This window comes from Triturus cristatus, chromosome 5_1 (assembly GCF_964204655.1).
Source record: "Triturus cristatus chromosome 5_1, aTriCri1.1, whole genome shotgun sequence".
In the NCBI taxonomy this organism is placed as follows: domain Eukaryota; kingdom Metazoa; phylum Chordata; class Amphibia; order Caudata; family Salamandridae; genus Triturus; species Triturus cristatus.
In genome coordinates, this window is record NC_140587.1 from 318,615,580 (window position 1) to 318,633,384 (window position 17,805).

At 41.6% G+C, this 17,805-nt stretch overlaps 1 protein-coding gene across 7 annotated transcripts in view; it reads left to right on the forward strand.

The window, feature by feature from the left end:
• ENPP2 (ectonucleotide pyrophosphatase/phosphodiesterase 2) overlaps positions 1–17,805 on the forward strand; it is a 721,223-nt gene that overhangs the window by 419,771 nt on the left and 283,647 nt on the right. For all 7 annotated transcript variants that reach the window (XM_085605056.1, XM_085605055.1, XM_085605050.1 and 4 more), the window contains exon 5: positions 7,970–8,030. In XM_085605056.1, coding sequence (XP_085461182.1) covers positions 7,970–8,030 — 61 coding nt within the window. The remainder of the gene's footprint in view (positions 1–7,969; positions 8,031–17,805) is intronic.

The window sequence follows — 17,805 nt, forward strand, 5'->3', positions numbered from 1 at the left end:
GCCTACATTTCAAACATTTAGTAGCGTCCCTTTTCCCATCTTCGAGATCCTGTAGGGCATCCAGTATGCTCTGTGAAGGAAAGAGAAGGTTCCTTATAAAAGCAGGCTGGACAGTGCTATGTATATTGTACATCGATACTTGCCAGAAATCTTATAGCTGTATTCTAGGCAAGTATTCATCCTTGGCTCCTCTGATAGGCTAAAATCACCATCCAGATTATCCAACAGCTCCAAGTACCATAATAATATTTCCTTCTTCACTGGTAGATCAATCGTACAGCTCTACAATCATTTTCACTCAAATTATACTGTTTGTTGTTATGGTAGCCAAATATGTCCAGTTTACCTTGTCGAAGGCTTTTTGTAGCATCTAAGGTTAGAACTACTAGTGGTAGACCATATGTTAGATTGTGGAAGGATCTTCCCCTTACACAATCCTTCTGATCGTTGTGCAGCAACACACCAACTGCTCTACTCATCCTCTCTGCCAAAACATTTGCAAATATTTTATAGTCACTGTTTAGGAGTGAAATGGGTCTGTAGGATTCACAAATGGCAGGGTTTTTTCCTGGTTTCGAATTAACATAACTGTTCATTCCAGGATTGTGGCAACTGAATCCCTTCCTCAAAGATCTTCCCAAATAGTGTAGTCATAATTGGCAGAATCTAATTGTCTAGGGCCTTGTATAACTCCACTTGCCGACCATCAGGGACTGCAGTTTTGCTCCCTTTACTTGAACTAATATCCCTCTTAGCCTATGTCTGGCTAATACAGTTGTTCAAAACAGACTGATCATTTGCAGCCAGACTGGGTGGGACATCCATGCCTATCCATTGATTAGGCACCTCTTCAGTTATCTCCAAGTCCCTGGTATACAGATTTTCAAAAAACCCATGGAGAAAACTCTATACCAAAGCTGCTGGTCATCTTTAGTTCTGTCACACCACATTTTGTTTCCATAATGACATTCCTTGCTTGATCTGCTTTGATCTTCCAAGCAAGTAGCTTCCTCGTATTCTACCCATATTCAAAGTGAACTAGCCTCCTTGCTTCCCATCTCTTCCTCACTTTGGCCTCCAGTAGTGCTGTCAACTGCTCTCTTAACAAGCGTAGCTTATTCTCTAGTGCTAAAGCCTCCTTGATATTTAATTTAATTACCAATTTCGGACTCCAAGGTTCTAACCATATTTTTGAACTTCTTATTCCTAAAACTTGATAAACCGGTGGTCTTTCCCCTTAGAAAGGCCTTATGTGAATCCCATACCCCTGTCGAAGGGTCAGTACCAATGTTAAAATTAAGGAATTCCTCCGTCTCCAAACGAAGGTTGTTGAACAAGTCCTTATTTAACAATATGGTGCGATCTAAGATCCATCTTTTTATCTTTTTATCTCTGCCTTGAAAATACACTTGTATTTCAATGCAATGGCAGAGTGATCAGACTGGTGGACTGCTAGATAGGTAATTTCCTGAATTTCCTCTCTTAAGACCTAGTCTATTCAGATGTAGTCGGTATTGGAAAAGTGACCATATTTTTTTATTATAAAATGACCACCCCTTTGTTAACCCTGCTCTTTCCCTGCATAAATCACACCGTGCTGGTTGTCCCATCATGTTTTTTAAATAAGCTTTAGTTTTAGGAAAACCTGTTGAGCTACTTTTGAATCATCTATCCGGTTTATTGTCCAACAACACATTAAAATCTCCGCCCATTATAATAGGAAAGGTGAAGTCTAACATACCATAATTTCCCTCAAGCGTAAAATGTCTATCATATAATTGCAATTTGGCGATAGTCCACTTTCCTGATTTATCTGTGACACTTTCTGTAATAGATGCATTCACTTGCTTCTTAACCAAAATGGCTACCCCTCTGGTGGTAGTGCTCTGGTCTGTACATGCCATTTGTTGGACCCAGTTTTGAGACTTCAAAAATTCTATGCATTCTACCCTGCTCAAATGGGTTTCCTGCGAAATAATAATGTGTGCTTGTGAATCCCTTCGATATTGTAGGATCTTTTCACGCCTCACTTTTGTACGCTGCTCATTTATGTTCCAAGCAAGTATTTGTATAGGTACTATTGTTCCTCTATCCCCATGACCCATTAAGTACCTGAGAGTTTTAGCAAACCTTATTTACGCTGGCTGAGAATTTTTCTTTTAACCCAATGCTCCCCACCGCCGTACCCCTGGGACACTCCAATTCCCCCCCGCCCCTTGGAAAACTCTCCCCTGCTTCTACATGGACTGTTAGTCCCTTTTAGAACGCCCCGGGATGTCCTTATGTAGATGTGCAAAAACAAAATAAAGAGAAGGGAGAGCCTAAAAAAAACCCATCAGAAACAAAATTCTAAACCTAACCTAAATCACTATGTTTGACTGCTGTTTTGGCCTTATACCTTAATCTTATGATGGATTACCATCTTAATGGCTTCCAGAAGCTCATCTGTTTCTCTATGTTCTCTTAAATTATGCATTTTGTTGTTGTGCATTACACAGAGGGAAGCTGGAAATCTTAGTTGGTCCACAGACCCTAGCTTTTTGAACTACTTTATTCACTTCCCCAGTTCCCATTGCCTCTTTATGGTTGCCCGAAAAATAGCCGATCTGATCTCGAATGAGAACCTGTTTACCCTCAACATTTTCAATTTCAGCGCTCTTGACCGAGTCCTTTCAGGGTTTACTTATATTGGGGATTCTCCTCAGCGAATCTGTTTTCTTTGAATATGCTTAGCTCACTAGGGATTCTTAGGTTATTTCTTCTTGAATTATTCTCCAGTGACTCTAACTTCTCCTGATATTCCTGTTCACGATGCCTCAATGCCTGTATCGCGTCTTATTTTTTCCTCTGTCTTTCAGCTCTGAAACTGAATCCTCAAGAACCTGAGTCATAGCAGCCAAGAAACCAAACTTTTTCTCGAGTACTTCCCAGTACCCCTGTATTTCTCTTTGATTCGATTCCAAGATAGAAAACCCATTTTTAATTTCGGCTGAGAATTAAGAACTATTGGCTCAAGTGACATTCTAGCTGCCTGGAGTTTTGGAGGGAAGGACACTATTGTTAGGTGGGGCATCTGCATGCATCCGGGATGTTTTTTGACTTAAGAATCTTACCTCATCTCCTCTCCAACCAACTCTTCTAAGACCTGCTACTTATTATTCTCAACTTGCATCAGCTCCTCTCCGCTTGATATCTCCTCTAGCCTTAGCCTTAGTGGACCTTTCTTGCTCCAGCCCCCTCAACCAGCTCCAACTCTCTAGCAGCCTCACCAGGGTTTGCCATTTTTGGGAACACCTTAAAGAAGGGTGTTAACAAAGGGGTGATTTTTAACTTGTTAGAGTTCAATTAAATTCTCTTTCTTTAGATTCCTCACACAATATTACGTTTTTAAGGCTACCTGAGGCATGCAAGTAAAAGTCTGGGTGTTTTCAGGGAGTGCTGTGTACTCAGCGGCAGAGCCTGATTAATAAGACTGGTGAAGCCTGTTGAAAATTCTTTTTGAGGTGACTGGGGGAGTCTTTGCTCTTTTCCTTGGGGACAATCCTAAATGAATATCTATTTCTCTTCTCAAGGTCCTTAAGTGTGTTGCTTCTTTTTGGCTCCCTGCCAAATGTATTTAATCCAGCCTCAACCTCAAACCTCTGGCACCTTACCCCTACTTGTGGTGCCTCACTCCTCTTTGCCGCTCCGTTGCAGAGATCTCCTGCTGAAGGATCTTTCTCTCGCCGCTTTCAACTTCCTTTGCTGCCACTGACATGGCGATGTCCCTGCATGTGCTGCCACAGCCTCCTTTACCCCAGAGGGAGACCCACGCAGCCGCCCTGCCGCTTTTCTGTAGCTCCAGAGCAGCTCGCGCCCAGTGTGCTAAAGTGTTAATTATCGCTCTGCTGCCTGCCACCACTACTGCTTCCTTGGAGGACTATGTGGAGGGTGGCTCAAGATTAGTAGTAAAAAAAACAATTGCAGCTATCTCAAGGTGGCAAAATATTACTTTACAGGCTCTTCCACAAGCACTTTAACCGGAGCATCCCAGAGAGGTGAGCAGTCGGCAACCTGCTTCCTTGCTGGCCGCAATGTTCTACCAATAGATGTGGTTTTTGAATAATTATATTTACTTTGTGTTTGTTTCCTGAACAAAATAAATTCACATACAAGTCTAGACTGCAATCAGGGTTTTTACATGATTGTATGCACTCAATACATTTCTCTGTTCAAAAATATCATGTTCAAATGAACTCCAGGTGAATCACTGTTTATTGTATATGTTGTATGCCCAGGCTCCTGCTGGTATACTGGCAACTCTTATTTTCTGTGGTACACTACAGTGGTTGTCACATTTTCTCTGTTATTGGATGTCATTATCAACCATTATTTACTTTTGTAAAATACATAGTATGCTTTTACATGTACATTCACTATAATACTACACCTCTTTTACATAGTGTATTAACAGAGCTAAAACAAAAATACACACCTTTTCTATGCTACTTGGTAAATTCATCTTTTCTAAGCATGTTCTTATGAGACTCCTCAGAATCTGAAGTATGAGTACAGTGTGTACTATTCTACTTTAGTCAGTACATTTAGCAACATGACTTCTGAAGTCATAGTTGACATACCAACTTTTCCCTTTAGAATGCATGGCTAGATTATGTGAGGACGGGAGACCGAATACAAGGAAGTGTTGCTTTCAGAAATATTTGTAATTTCCATTTTGGAGCTCACCTTTTCACTTCATTGAGAAGTACATTTAAGAATACATGTTAAATTTCACTAAGAAAAGGTAGAAATGTGCCATACTCATGGGTGCATTTAGTGGCAATCACAGTTTATATAAACATTCAACCGAAATAGGTTTGTTTAGGATATCTGTCATAAAAGCCTTATCTACCTTTAATGTCTTACCTACATTTTTCAAACCTCCACAGAGCAGGACTGAAAGGATCCGTCACTGTGGATGGGCAGAGTGTCACAGTGTACTTATGAATAATTAAGACCATGGAGATTAGAACGATTAAGGTTTATTAATCCTGTAATAGAAGTCTAGCTTCAAGCAAAGGCATATCAAGAAAGATTATTTTATGCATACAAACTTGTTATATTTTATTAGAGAAACGTTTGGCTCTTAGAAAACCATGAGCACATTAAGGAAGAGTAGAAAAGTACACAATGGCCTTCATGGCACACGTACCCTTGAGCGATATACGCGTAGCTACAACCTGGAGCTATACATACGCTTTAATTACATATTATCTTTTTGACAGCAAAGTAGTAATGAGTCGCCAGTTGGAATCGGTGCTTAAAAATGTATTCTGAACTGCATCGACCTCCGACCCACATCCACAAAAGAATACTACTTTCTATCAGATGTGCAGTTTTAGCTCTATATCATATTCGTGCTGCAAGAAACCTGTTACTTGCCATTAAAAATAGTTTATCAGTTTGAGATGGTAGAGAATAACATGCTAACCAACCTAACGCACACAAAACGGACATGAGCATGTAGAATGGTGATGTTAAAAGAAATCTGAAGGTAGAACTGAACATAAGGCAATGCAGCGCTGCGTCTCAACGTAATTCAGCAATTTCACTACAGACCATCTCCAATCAACGGCTTGAACATCAATCGTTTTAAACACTTAAAATGATTCCCAGCCGCATGAATAGATGGAAGCCCAGCCAGAAAAGAAGTCGAATACTAACCATGGGCCTCCAACCGCAGCTCTTACGGACAAAATTGCATTTGTGCAAAGTCAATGGTGCAGAGAATGCTAATAAAAAAGTGTATTCTACAAATGCTTGCCTTTTGTAAAGTACCTCTTTAGATCCACTCGGCCTTACTTTTCCTTTCTATGGACGGTGGTTCTGCAGTGATCCAATTGAAAATGTCCTGCTCAGCTGCGCTACCTTCAAGTGGAGTAACTGTTATGCCACTGGGCCTCTTTTACATTCTGATGCTGTTTAAATAACAGTTTATAAACTGTTTTGTCTGTGTTTCTGTGAAATATTCTACGAAAGGTACAGGCATTCATTCTTCTGTTCCATCTTCTAGTGCACTTCTGTCCCATTTCTCCTAGTCATTTTATATTTGCAAGATAGTATTGGTCCTACAGAAATTGTGGTGGAGTTACTTTTTTGGAGGACTTTTCTTTATGCTGCTGCTTACCAGCAGGTGATGACGAAGAAAAACACTAGCCCAATTTGGGTGCCCAGCATCCGCTGTTTACCACATCTTCTGCCTCTCTAGCATCTAGGCTGGGCTGTTCAATGTTGCAGGTGAAACTCTCAAAACTGCTCCTCCTTCTCCTTTATAATTGGTGAAATGTTGCCATAATGTGGGTTCTCATCCTAGAGCGGCATGATTGCAGCCCCTATAGACTTTGTACCTGTGAAACTTTATTTTAGACTCTTTGTTGCTGCTTACCAGTGGGTGCTGTCTGAGGAAGAAAACAGGGCTTTTGGGTGCTAAGTACCCAATTATCTACTGACAAGAGGCAAAATTGTGGTGTTGTGGAAGGAAGCTATACCGCCTTCTGTGATTGGTCAGCTGCTCCGATCACAGGTGTAGCCCAATGCAGCAGGTCTGCATTTCATTGGAGGTTTGAGGGTCAATCCTGTTCACTTTCTTGTTGAAGGAGATCAGCGGAGACTGTTTTAATTAAGACATCAACACAAGATGTTAATTCCTTTTCAAATTGTACTACACAGTTGGCATGTGTAAGTTGTTTCAAAGGGGATGAATAAAGTATACAAATATGAGTTCTTGACACATTTTAAAAGAGCAGATCCAAACCCGGGGCCCATTGCTGCCCTCTGAGGTCCCAATGTTCGGGCGTATCAAAAGCTCATTGTCAATTTTTTTGTTTGTCATCAGATGAGTTTTTCGGCCCCTTATATTTTTGTCGCCCATCTAACCTCCAATAGGGCTAATATCCATTCTCTTCCCCTCTTGCTGCTGTATTTGATTGAGTCTGCAGGTATAGATGATCTTTTTTCTGCAGATAATACTAAATATGATTGATCATCCAAACTTTATCAGGAAAAGTTGACTGGTATGTCTGATCAGTCACTGTCGTAGGATGAGAAACCTGGTATGATTAGAAGTTCTCATTTAAGTCTCAGAGACTGGCATTAGTGGAACCAGGTGTCAAGCCTCACTTCCTGCTGGGATGTTTCCCTCAAAGTACCCATAAATAAGGACACAGTTAAACTCTGACACGTTTATTCTATTTTTTTTTTAATTTAGCTTTTGTCAAGTGTATTTGATGCTTATGTCATGTTGAGTTAGTTTAATTCCGGGATTTGCCTTTAAACAGTAGACTTTTGACTAGTGTGTATCTAATTGCTCAAACGTCTTTTGATCACGTATACCGCATTATATTGTCCAAATTGGGCAAGGAATAGTGCGAGCTAGACTTCCCAAGCAGATATGCCAAGTTAATGCTTCAATTTGCTGTCAATTTCAGATTTTGGTACTGCTAATTTCAGCAGCTACATTAATAGCAATGCACAATGCTGCTTTTAATTGTCTTCTGAAGCAACTCATGTGACTGAAAGCATGTTCAGAGTTTTGTGTGACTCCAACCTGCATCAAGGTACTTGGCTCAGCGAGGGCCACCCGATGGTCATCACTATCTAGTAAACGAATCAGATACCATGGCTGTGCTCTGCTCTGTTGTTAGCTTTTATTCAATGCTGAAAATTAAATTACAATGGTACCTCTAATATTTATTACAAGCTGCGAAAGAATGAACTGTTAATGAATCTTTTATGCGCAATTCATTTTCAACCAAACGTTTGCGATTTTGAGAATTATAAAACAGAATAAAATGCAAGTATCAAGATGGTGACCTATATGTTTTCAAAAGTGCTTGCTGTAATTATTTTGAATTACCATATCAATCACCCTAGTGACCCCATCCAATAAAATGTGCTCTCTTGGGACATTTCAGTTTTATTTTTGTTTCAGGGGAAACTCATTGGGTGGACGATGATTGTGAAGAGATGAAAGCAGCAGAATGTCCAGCTGGGTAAGTGTATTGTTTCCTTTTCTTGTATAACTTACTTATTTAATTTCAAATCGACGATTTTCCATTCATTAAGGTAACGACCGGTTGCACAAATGTACGTTCTAATTGTTAAATTATTACTTTTCCGTATTCAACAGTTACCTAACCAAGTTGACATTCAAATTATAGCTTTTCCTTTCTTCTTTTTTAGGTCTCGCGCTTAGCGTTGCAGTGCGCGGAAGTGCTCGCGCAGCGCGAGACCTCTTGTACGGGGTTCTCCAAGCTGACCACACGCTCGTGTGTGTGGTTTTGCTTTCCCCGTCTGCCATTGGCTTTCGCGTGCCTTAAAAAAAAAAAAAAATGCAGCATGCAATTGAGCAAAGGTGGGGGCATTTCCTGCCTTTGCTCAGCCCATTCCCGTCCGTGTCTATGGCGCGCATAAGCGCGCGGCACAGACAGGCTCCCTCGCCCCCCCTCCTCTGTGGTACGCGCGCACCACTGCTTTCGATTCCTGCGTTCGTCTCCTCTGGTGCGCGCACAGGTTTCTATTCAACGCGTGTTGGGTAGGGTGCCAGGTTCGGTTAACTCCCTTTGCAGCCATCTCTCGACAAGCAGTGTTTCCGGGCAACAAAGGAACAACCCTGCTCGCTGAATGGTTAAAGTTCACACTGCATCCACAGACATCTCGCAGGTCCTGGGCGCAACTTGCATTACATCTCCTGAGGTATATCAGTGGTATGCGAGCGAGAAAAAGAACTCCAGCAGAACACCTATTCACAAACTCGCACAAGCACACAAAAGAAGCTAGGCAAACAATGCGCACGGCAGGCACAGGTAATCCTGCATCTGTTCTCTACCCGCTTCCGTTTCAGAAACAACTTGTGTTTCCTAGCATCACTTGTGCTTTCTATCAGTATCCTTCATGATTGCAGTAGACACACCCACACTCTGCATCATATTCTCTCTCTAGACCTTCCAGGATATCGCGATTTTGCAAATAGCGATTTTCGAGATTTTGCAAATAGCACAATTTAGCTTATTTTGCACAAAAATCGCTATGTCCTCAAATTCTTGCACAATGACCACAAGAAACGTGTTTTAAAATGTCACGTTTCGTAAATGCTGCCAAGCCAGCGGATCATCGTGTCGTGCGTGCCTCTGTGCCTGCTGCGTCAGAAAAGTTGCAGCAGAGGTGCACAGCCTGGACAGATACCGCTGCTCAGAAGCAGGCGCAGGCTTCAAGATGGCACACCAAGGAATTTCTTCTCACTGCCCTGGCAATGCTGCAGAGAAATGGCCTCCCCTCCTGCATGCACTCACCTGCTCGAGGAAGACAGAGAGGCAGCAAGAAATGCTTCTCTCTTGTGTTTTGAAATCTGGTCCGCTGACCGCGGCAACTTGCCAGGGTAATATGGATTTATAAAAGCACTGTAGTAAGGTTTATTTGTTTACACACCAGGCATATGTTTATTTTCTGCTCATGTGCGCAGATAAAACGCATGAGAAAAATAAAAGTAAAATATAAGAAGCAGGGGGCTCAGAGTATGACATTTTATTTCGATCAAGCGTGCAAATGCGCTGTAGCTCCTTTCAATTGGAGCGGTGTGGAGCAGGGTTATCACAAACATTTTAATTTAACATTGTGAAAACAGCAGCCTGACAACATCACAGCTGGAGGCTACATAGCACGTGTACTGTCATGTAATTCTGTACTACTGTTTTCGTGTAAAGCGCTCTGATACCTCCGGGTCTAGCCAACGCTATATAAAACTCTGCAAATAAATAAAGTCAATGACAAATGGGCCTGTGGCTTTTCTGTCGTCATTTTGTACATCCTGGAATTTGTTATGCCAGTTTTCTACCTTAAAGGCCAGTGTATTTGACTGTAGGAGAGATAAAAAAACAAGCACTGACAAATCCAATAAGTCTTGCATATGCCCGGACAACCAGAACAAAGGAAACAAGGGCAACGCCGAAGCAAAGCAGTGAAAAACTATGGGCGGGCTCGCATGTGAGTCCACTGTGTGTAAACAGCAGCAGATTTTGCTCAGCAGCCAGGGCATTGCAACCCCCAGTGCAGGCAGAAAAACACCTTTGTAGACAAAGGGAAGTAGCACCCTGCCTTCATATAATGCCAACTGGCTTTACATCGCAACCGCACTTTTGCATCCATGCGCCTCCGTTGTCCAGCCTGCTCCCTCGTTTCACTGCTGCCTTCCATATCTGACCCACACATATTTTAAATGTCTTCAGAATACATATATGTTGCGATACCGCTATTTTTCTTTAAAAAAACAAAACCACACTTCCTTTAGTTGAACTGGTGGCTGAGCACATGAGTTATTCCACAAGACATAATCATAAACAATGCAGCAATGTCTGAAGTGTGAACAAATAAGACTTTTGCATTTTCCTCAAGCAATCTGCTTAATTGCATTATTTATCAACACACTATTTTCACAGCTCAAAAGCGTGTCACTCTAGCAAGAGTGCACCGAGCGTGTCTGTAAATAGCACTAAATCCAGAAATAACCAGGTAGTCGCTTGTGCGCCCCTGCACGTGTCTTCTTGAGATGGGGGTTGCTTAGCCATCCCACAGCCATACTGTTGGGCTGTCAATCTTGTGTAGAGCGCGAAAGCGCTACCTATAACAGAGCTGGTTATCCTTTGAACAAGCCCCCACCGTCTGTGCCCTTACCAGGCTGCCTATCAGTAAACACTGTGAGCCTGTTTACCAATCATTGGTCACACAGACTTCCATGGGTGTGTGTGTGTGCATCTTTGCAGCCCTGCCCTCATGCTGCTTTGCCCTTTTATATTCCGAGCTCTCTTTATTTGGCCCTTTTCTTCTACGATTGACCCGGTTCTGAAAAGCGTAGAGTCGCCCACTTGGATTCCTTGCCTACTGCCTAGCCTATTTGCCTCCTACTACGCCTACGACGGCTGAGAAAAAAAGATTGGAGGTAGAGTTAGCTCTTTCCCCTCTGCTTCGGCCCATCCCCTGCTGCCTTTTTCTGGTGCCGCAATCCGTCTGCGCCCCGCCTTCCTCGCCGCCATTGGTTGGGCACTGGGTAAGTCGAGGGTAAGTGAGGGTTTAAAACAAGTTAGCCACACGTCTCTGTCTCATCTCATTAGTGGTTAGAGCTGCCGACTAGGTATTGGGTAACTGCGTTCTAGTGCCAGTGTCGGCTCAACATCCGTTGATTCTGGGTGAATTCCTTAAATATAAACCTAATCTTGTGTACGCACTCCAGTGCCCTTGGGCTGAGGTAGCGCTATATAATCCTGCAACAACAAAAAAAACAAGCATTGGAAATGCAATAGGTCTCGCATTTGCAAGAGTTTGAGCTACTGGCATTGTGGATGACAAACCTTTTATCTATGTGTTGGTTTTGAAAACATATAAATAAAAGACATTGTCATTTACAATGCGAACAGCTTAAACTTGTTTCCATTCAGTGCAGTCAAACAGCAGCTCCACGGTACTAGCTTTCATGCAGGCAATTTGGAACATAAGAGCTCAGCATCTCAATTAATCCTAATCTCCCCTTAGTTTTCACTCTTGATCCCCTAACATCCAGCCACATTTTTCTCTGTCCCTCCTCCACCTTTCACGGGGAAGGCCGGCCCTATTTCCTTCTATTATTCTTCTCATGGAATTCTGCATCCCACATGCCTGCTTATAACAATCATTTGCAATGCAATAGATCTTGCATTACTAAATGTTTGAGCTATTGGTGTTGCATTATTATTAGCAATACCAATAGCTCAAACTTTAATAATGCGAGACCTATTGCATTGCAAATGCTTGTTCTCATTGGCCAACTCTTTTCAATGCTAGCTTATTTCACTCTGTGTGTACAAGCATTGAAAAGTTATCTTCTCTGGATTAACAAGCAAAGTATAACACAAACCATAATATCCTCCTTTCCGTGCTCTGCCTGGTACCTTGCATCACCAAGGACATTTTGAAGCTATCTCGCCTCCCCGTTCCAGTAGGGTCCCACTGTGTTGTTCACTGTGGTCTGTTTCTTTTGACATTTATCACTCGCATGGCTTGAATCTTGGGTGGAATAAGGTGCGTATGTGGTAACTTTTGAGTATTCGATTGTGAGGATTCCAATTTAGTCTAATTTATTTTCAGTTCCCAAAATATTGTGTTAGTTTCTCCTCTGAAGCTGGACGAAATAGATTATGTTCCCATAGCCTTTTTTCTCCAATGAAGTGTAGTTAGATGCATGGCTGCTTCGAATAGACAACATCTAAGAAGTTTGCTGGTAGCCCTTTTCCAGTTATCCCACCCACTTTCCATTTTTAGGAGCATTATGGACAGATTTCTTGGCATACCTCTTCCCATCATCGCACATACTTCCAGAATGACTTAATCTCCTCACAGTCCCAACATATATGCATGAAAGTACCCCTCTTATCACATCAGCAGCAGCTACCTGAAGTCATGGGTACATCTGTTACAATCTGTTAGGAGTCTGATTCCAAGTCATATGTAGTTTATGTTTTGCCTTCCATTGTTGGACATTTCTAAAGCCTTTATATAGCCTGTGTTATGTGTGCTAGCATTCTGCTTTGCTAAATTCCCTCCACACTTCCAATTCCCATTGGGCCCAGTAAGACCACATGTTAGCTGGAAGGCCTTCAGTTAGGAGAGGACATAATTTTTGTGATTAGATCTGTAGTCGTTCATTGGTTGTGAGAAAAGTTAAAAATTGAGGTAATGGATTAATGGCTGTATTTTTACTTATTTTTTATTTGTTGTTGCATAACCCAGTGCCTGATCTGTCTGTAATGTATTCTGGCTGTTTCAGATAATTGAAAAGATTGGTTGTGGTCTATAAAAGATTTTCTCTCTTCTCAAACAGGTCTTTTATTTAGACATCCTCCCTTCTTTCAGCTATCAAATCTCATATTGTCTGACCCTGCGAATAATGTGGGTATAGACTGAATGGGAGTGTATTTGGCTAACGTGGTTGCCAGTCTATGCTCCTTTTCCACTTTTACCCTCCTCATTAGCGCTGTTTCTAAAAAAAATGTTTTAGATGTATATCACTTTTTGTTGCATGTTTTTTGTTGTTGTTTTTTTTCTTTTTTAACCAGGGAGCATCCTGGAAGAAGCTGCTCTCCCTCTCTGCATAAATAGCCACCCTTGCTTTGACTATATAGAATACCATTCTATTAAAACTGTGAGCAATATGGTGTTAAAGTACTGAATTCTTTTCAGGCAGGCCAAAACTCCTTTATGCAGTGGGGTGATCAGAATCGGTTTGTGTATTTTAGCCTTGCCCACTCTTTTACCTCCCCCAAATGAACTTGATCATCCAGGACTTACAATTATGTTGGAGGTATCAGTGTGGGTAAAGGTTGAAATAAATATACCAGGTGAAGGTGTACATTTTCACTAAATTGATCCTTCTCATCCAGGCTCTATACTTGATTAAGTTTGACAATATCGGTTCTCCATAGTGGGTCAGGGTGCTTTAGGACAAGTCTCCACAGAACTTGTAATGCAGTCACAAGTATTTTATGGAAAACATCATCTATTTCATTGGGCAAATGGCTTGTAAGTGTACTTCTGTCTTTCGGTCTCGAGATGTTTAAGAGCTTGTACTCCTCTTTCCTATATTTGAATCCTGAGATCCTTTCAAAATCTCACAGGCATGTTATGATATCTGGTCCAGAAGCTTTAGGTTCTGATCATTAGTGAAATGGCTAACTCTGTGTACCTCCGCTCCAAATCGTAGCCCTCTAATGACTGAGTTAGTCCTTATAAAAGCTGCCAATGGCTCATTAGGAAGTACTAAACAAAATTTGCCATTAGGGGCAACAGTGTCTGGTTCCCTTTGAAGTTGAAATTTGTCCGAGCCTATTCCATTGACTCTGATTCTGCCCTCTGACTCTACTTAATTAGCCAGAATCATAGGTTTCGTGGTTGATCCCATTCCCATCTTATCTAGTACCACTGTAGGGAAATTCCAGCTCACCCTATCAAATGCTTTTTCATAATCTAGGAGAGCTAGGATCCCTTTCAGTCTACATTTTTCAACCAGATGACCCACCTCCCTAATATTCTGAGAGCACTGCCATTCTCTAACAAAGCCCGCCTGGTCTAGCACCACCAATACAGGCAGAACTTTGTCTAGCCGACCAGTTAGAATCTTGATGAAATCCTAATGGCTGTTGGTCTATATGATTTTCAGTCATCGGATGGTTTCCCCATTTTGGGTATTACTGACGCCTTTCACACAGTTACAGTTAGAGTAATGCCCGGCTTGTCTTTAAAAAAGTTGAACAATTTAGTAAGAGACTCTAGAAGAAAGTCTTCAAAGTCTATGGGTTTTGTAAAAAAATCCAGGCCTGGAGCTTTGTTAGGGTTCATAGCCTTGATCTCTTCTCTCCATTTGAGTGAGATATATGGGAGTGTTGGATCCCATCCAAGAAGGCTTGGCTGCCCTCCCTACTCCCCTGCCTCCTAGTGTATAAAGACTTAAGAACATTTTTAGGAACAGATTTCTTTTCCCTCCCTGCTCTGTTATCTCTTTACCATCCTAGAACCTCAGCTTTGTTATGTGTTCCTTATTCTCTTGGTACTCACTCGGTTAGCTACCAGTTTGTGCACTTTATAGGCATTCTTATGTAACAGTTGCTTCATCCTTTTGTTGCTTTTTTCTGCTTTATTGGTCCTCAAGACTCTGTTGACCCCATGGAGGATCATTTTGACTTCTCCGGTTTTATTGGTTGAAAGTTTGTGTTCCCATTTTGATACACTATTTCTTACTCTGCATGAGTTTTGATTCTAATAGGTGCTCTTCCCTTTGTAGTCTTGCCATGTTGCAGATAGCCTTTCAACTAAATGTCACCTTAAAAGCATCCCATTTGTTATTGAGCTAAGACACCTGTGGGTCATTTTTCATGAAATCCTCCCTAATACTTTGTGCAAGTTTATCTTTGGTATACGTGCTACTTGCATTAATTGGCAAACATTTACAGACTCTCTTCATTCTGGTGACAGGCCCCCTACAACTTCAGCGTCCACCTGTGCATGATCTGAGATTGTGTCCCTCTTCATCTCTGCCTTGTGCAATCTATTAATTAGATCCTTGTGTGAGATTTGTGAATGTGTGAAAAGAATGAGTAATCCCTTATATGTGGGTTGAGATTTCTCCAGTTGTCCACCATCCCCTGTTCTTTCAATTTTATTTAAAAATGCTTAGACATAGCTTTTGTTAGTAGGGAGAAGTGTGTTGTCCTGTCTACGTTTTGGTTGCAGATCCCATTAAAATCTTACCCTTAATGACCCGGCCTTCTGTGCTCCCTACCCATTCCTTCACTATGTTTCTTATGAACTTTGCCTGTTGGGATTTTGGGTTGAAAATATTAATTGTAATTCGTGCCTTGCTTCATTGTGTAGACTTTGATGGATGTACCCTCTGGGTCAGGACAAGGTCTCTTGTTTTCCACAAAGATCATATTTGTGCTGGATAGACATTATTCTTCATTTTAAATTGGTCTTTGTACTGCAAGTGAGATTCCCAAATGATAATATCTACACCTGCTTCCTAGAATATTTCCATATCATGCATCATTTGGGGGGGGGGTGGAGGGATTTTAGTCCCCTTATGGTTAGGATTGTTCTTTGGATTAAAGGTGATGTATGAGGGTGTCATTATTGCTTAACCCTCATTAACGTGTACTGTATGATGCAATAAGTGCCTTAAAAAGTTACTTGTAACCCCTTTAACTTCTGATGTATTAGTAGTAACAGAAAACAGAATGCTTAGGAGAACAGCGTACATTTTCCCCTCACTAAGGAGACTTTGTGCATGGTGTCCCCGACACCCATTGGAATTCCCCAACATCTGTCACCGTGGGGAATTATTATGGCAGGTATATATGTTGTGGTACTCTATTGCCTTCCCTCATCAACTCTAGTCTTTGGAAACCCCAAGCAACATGAAAAATCCTTGCCCATCTATATCATGGCTGCAAGAAATTGTCTCACATATGTCACAATTCTCGAGTATTCTCGTTTACTTATATGTTAATATATAATCTAGTTCCTCGTTCAACTCATACTATATTAACCTATAAATTTAATAATGAGAAAGTTGCAGTCAGAGCCTTGTTAAGTTTTGTTGTTGCTGCTGTCTCCTGATCATTCGAATATGGAGATGTCCTTATCTGTAGAGAGATCATCCCTGTTTTTAATTCTTAATTGTCTTTTCTGAGCTTTTCCAATGGAATTGTGGAAAATTGTCAAAATCCATCTGTAGCATTGTAGCCACCAAATCTTGGAACTGGACGACTTCTGTGTTGCCATCGACAATGTTCATTTTGCATGCTGCAGCCATGATCCACCCTTTCTAAGGATAGCTGGAGAGCTTGAGCAAAAGATCTCTGTTACTTTCCCTGCTGGAATTTTGTTTGCTGCCCACCCAATGTGTTCGCTTGGTCCTTTGGGATAGTCTTCTATGTCTCTCAAAACGTTCCTTAACAGTTCCATAATGCAATTGGTTATGTTGTCTATTTATATTTCCTTTGTTAAGTTTCTGATGTAAACATTTTCCCTGCAGGACCTAATTCTCAACGTCCTCACATTCAGACAATTGAATCTCAGTTTCCAAGTCGTAAGTGGCTGTGGTGACCAATTGCTCTGAGCCTGTTGCAGCTTGGATATGGGCTTCGGCTTGGCCCAATCTGTGCCCATGCTTTGGAAATCTATTCTCCATTTTCAATTTGCCAGACTATCCAATTTCATCTCTGTCATACATATACGTTTACATCTTCTATCAAGAGTGAGGCAGATTTTGCAGCCATGAGTTCTGGAACATTTCTGTGGTGATGCAGAAACATTCCATTATTGAAGTGGACTGCGGTTTCTTATGTGGGCATTACATGTATTAAGCTGATCGACAAGACTGTTGACACCCATTTGGGTTATGTACAAGTGACACCTTTTTACCAACATTTCAGAAATGGTTACCAAACACTAATGTATGTCTCTTTATGTCCATTAGCGGGGTTGGGCTGCTTGCTTTCTGTAAGGGGCACTATTTCATTGATTAGTGGGGTGTTTCAAGGACTCATATTGTGTTACTGTGAGGGTTGATTGTCCCTTTTGGCTAGGAGAATTGTCCAGTATTTTCCAAGGATCCCCATTTGCTGTTAGTGGAACAGTGTGTGTGGGGGTTCTGTTCCACATGCAAAGACAGCCTTCATATCTCATTGCACTAAAAGCATGCCTTCTTATGATTTACAAAGGCCGGAGAATCTTGCTCTCATTCTGAAGTGTAGGGTGGTTTACTTGGAATGTGCTTCTTTGCCCCAGTCTGCTTTGTCTCTTTCACAGTTCTCTTTTAGTATCTCCTGGGCGTCCCCCACCCTCTCCACCCTTCTTTAGTCTGCTTCTGGCACTATGTGTGGGTTTGGAAGCCCAATTGTACTAACTAGTTGGCCTCAATTGCTGCTCAAGTCTTGTATCTTCTCCTGGTGCCCTCGTGCTCACTTCGCTACTTCTCAGGAAGAGTTTTAAGCTTTGTATTTGGGTGACGATGTGCCGCTCTGGATCTGTTGTCTAAGACCAATCCACTTCATTGCTCACCTCTCTGTCTCTGGGCCGACCCGGCCAGCTCACTTCTCTCATCTTTGCACTTCATGATGGCTCCAATTTTTGTCTTCCAGTGTGGCATACAAATGGGTGGGGGCACAGAGCATCTTGGAGCATGTCCTGCACCATCGTCATCTTGGTGGACGTCCCATATTTTTTAAATGCACACGTATCAGT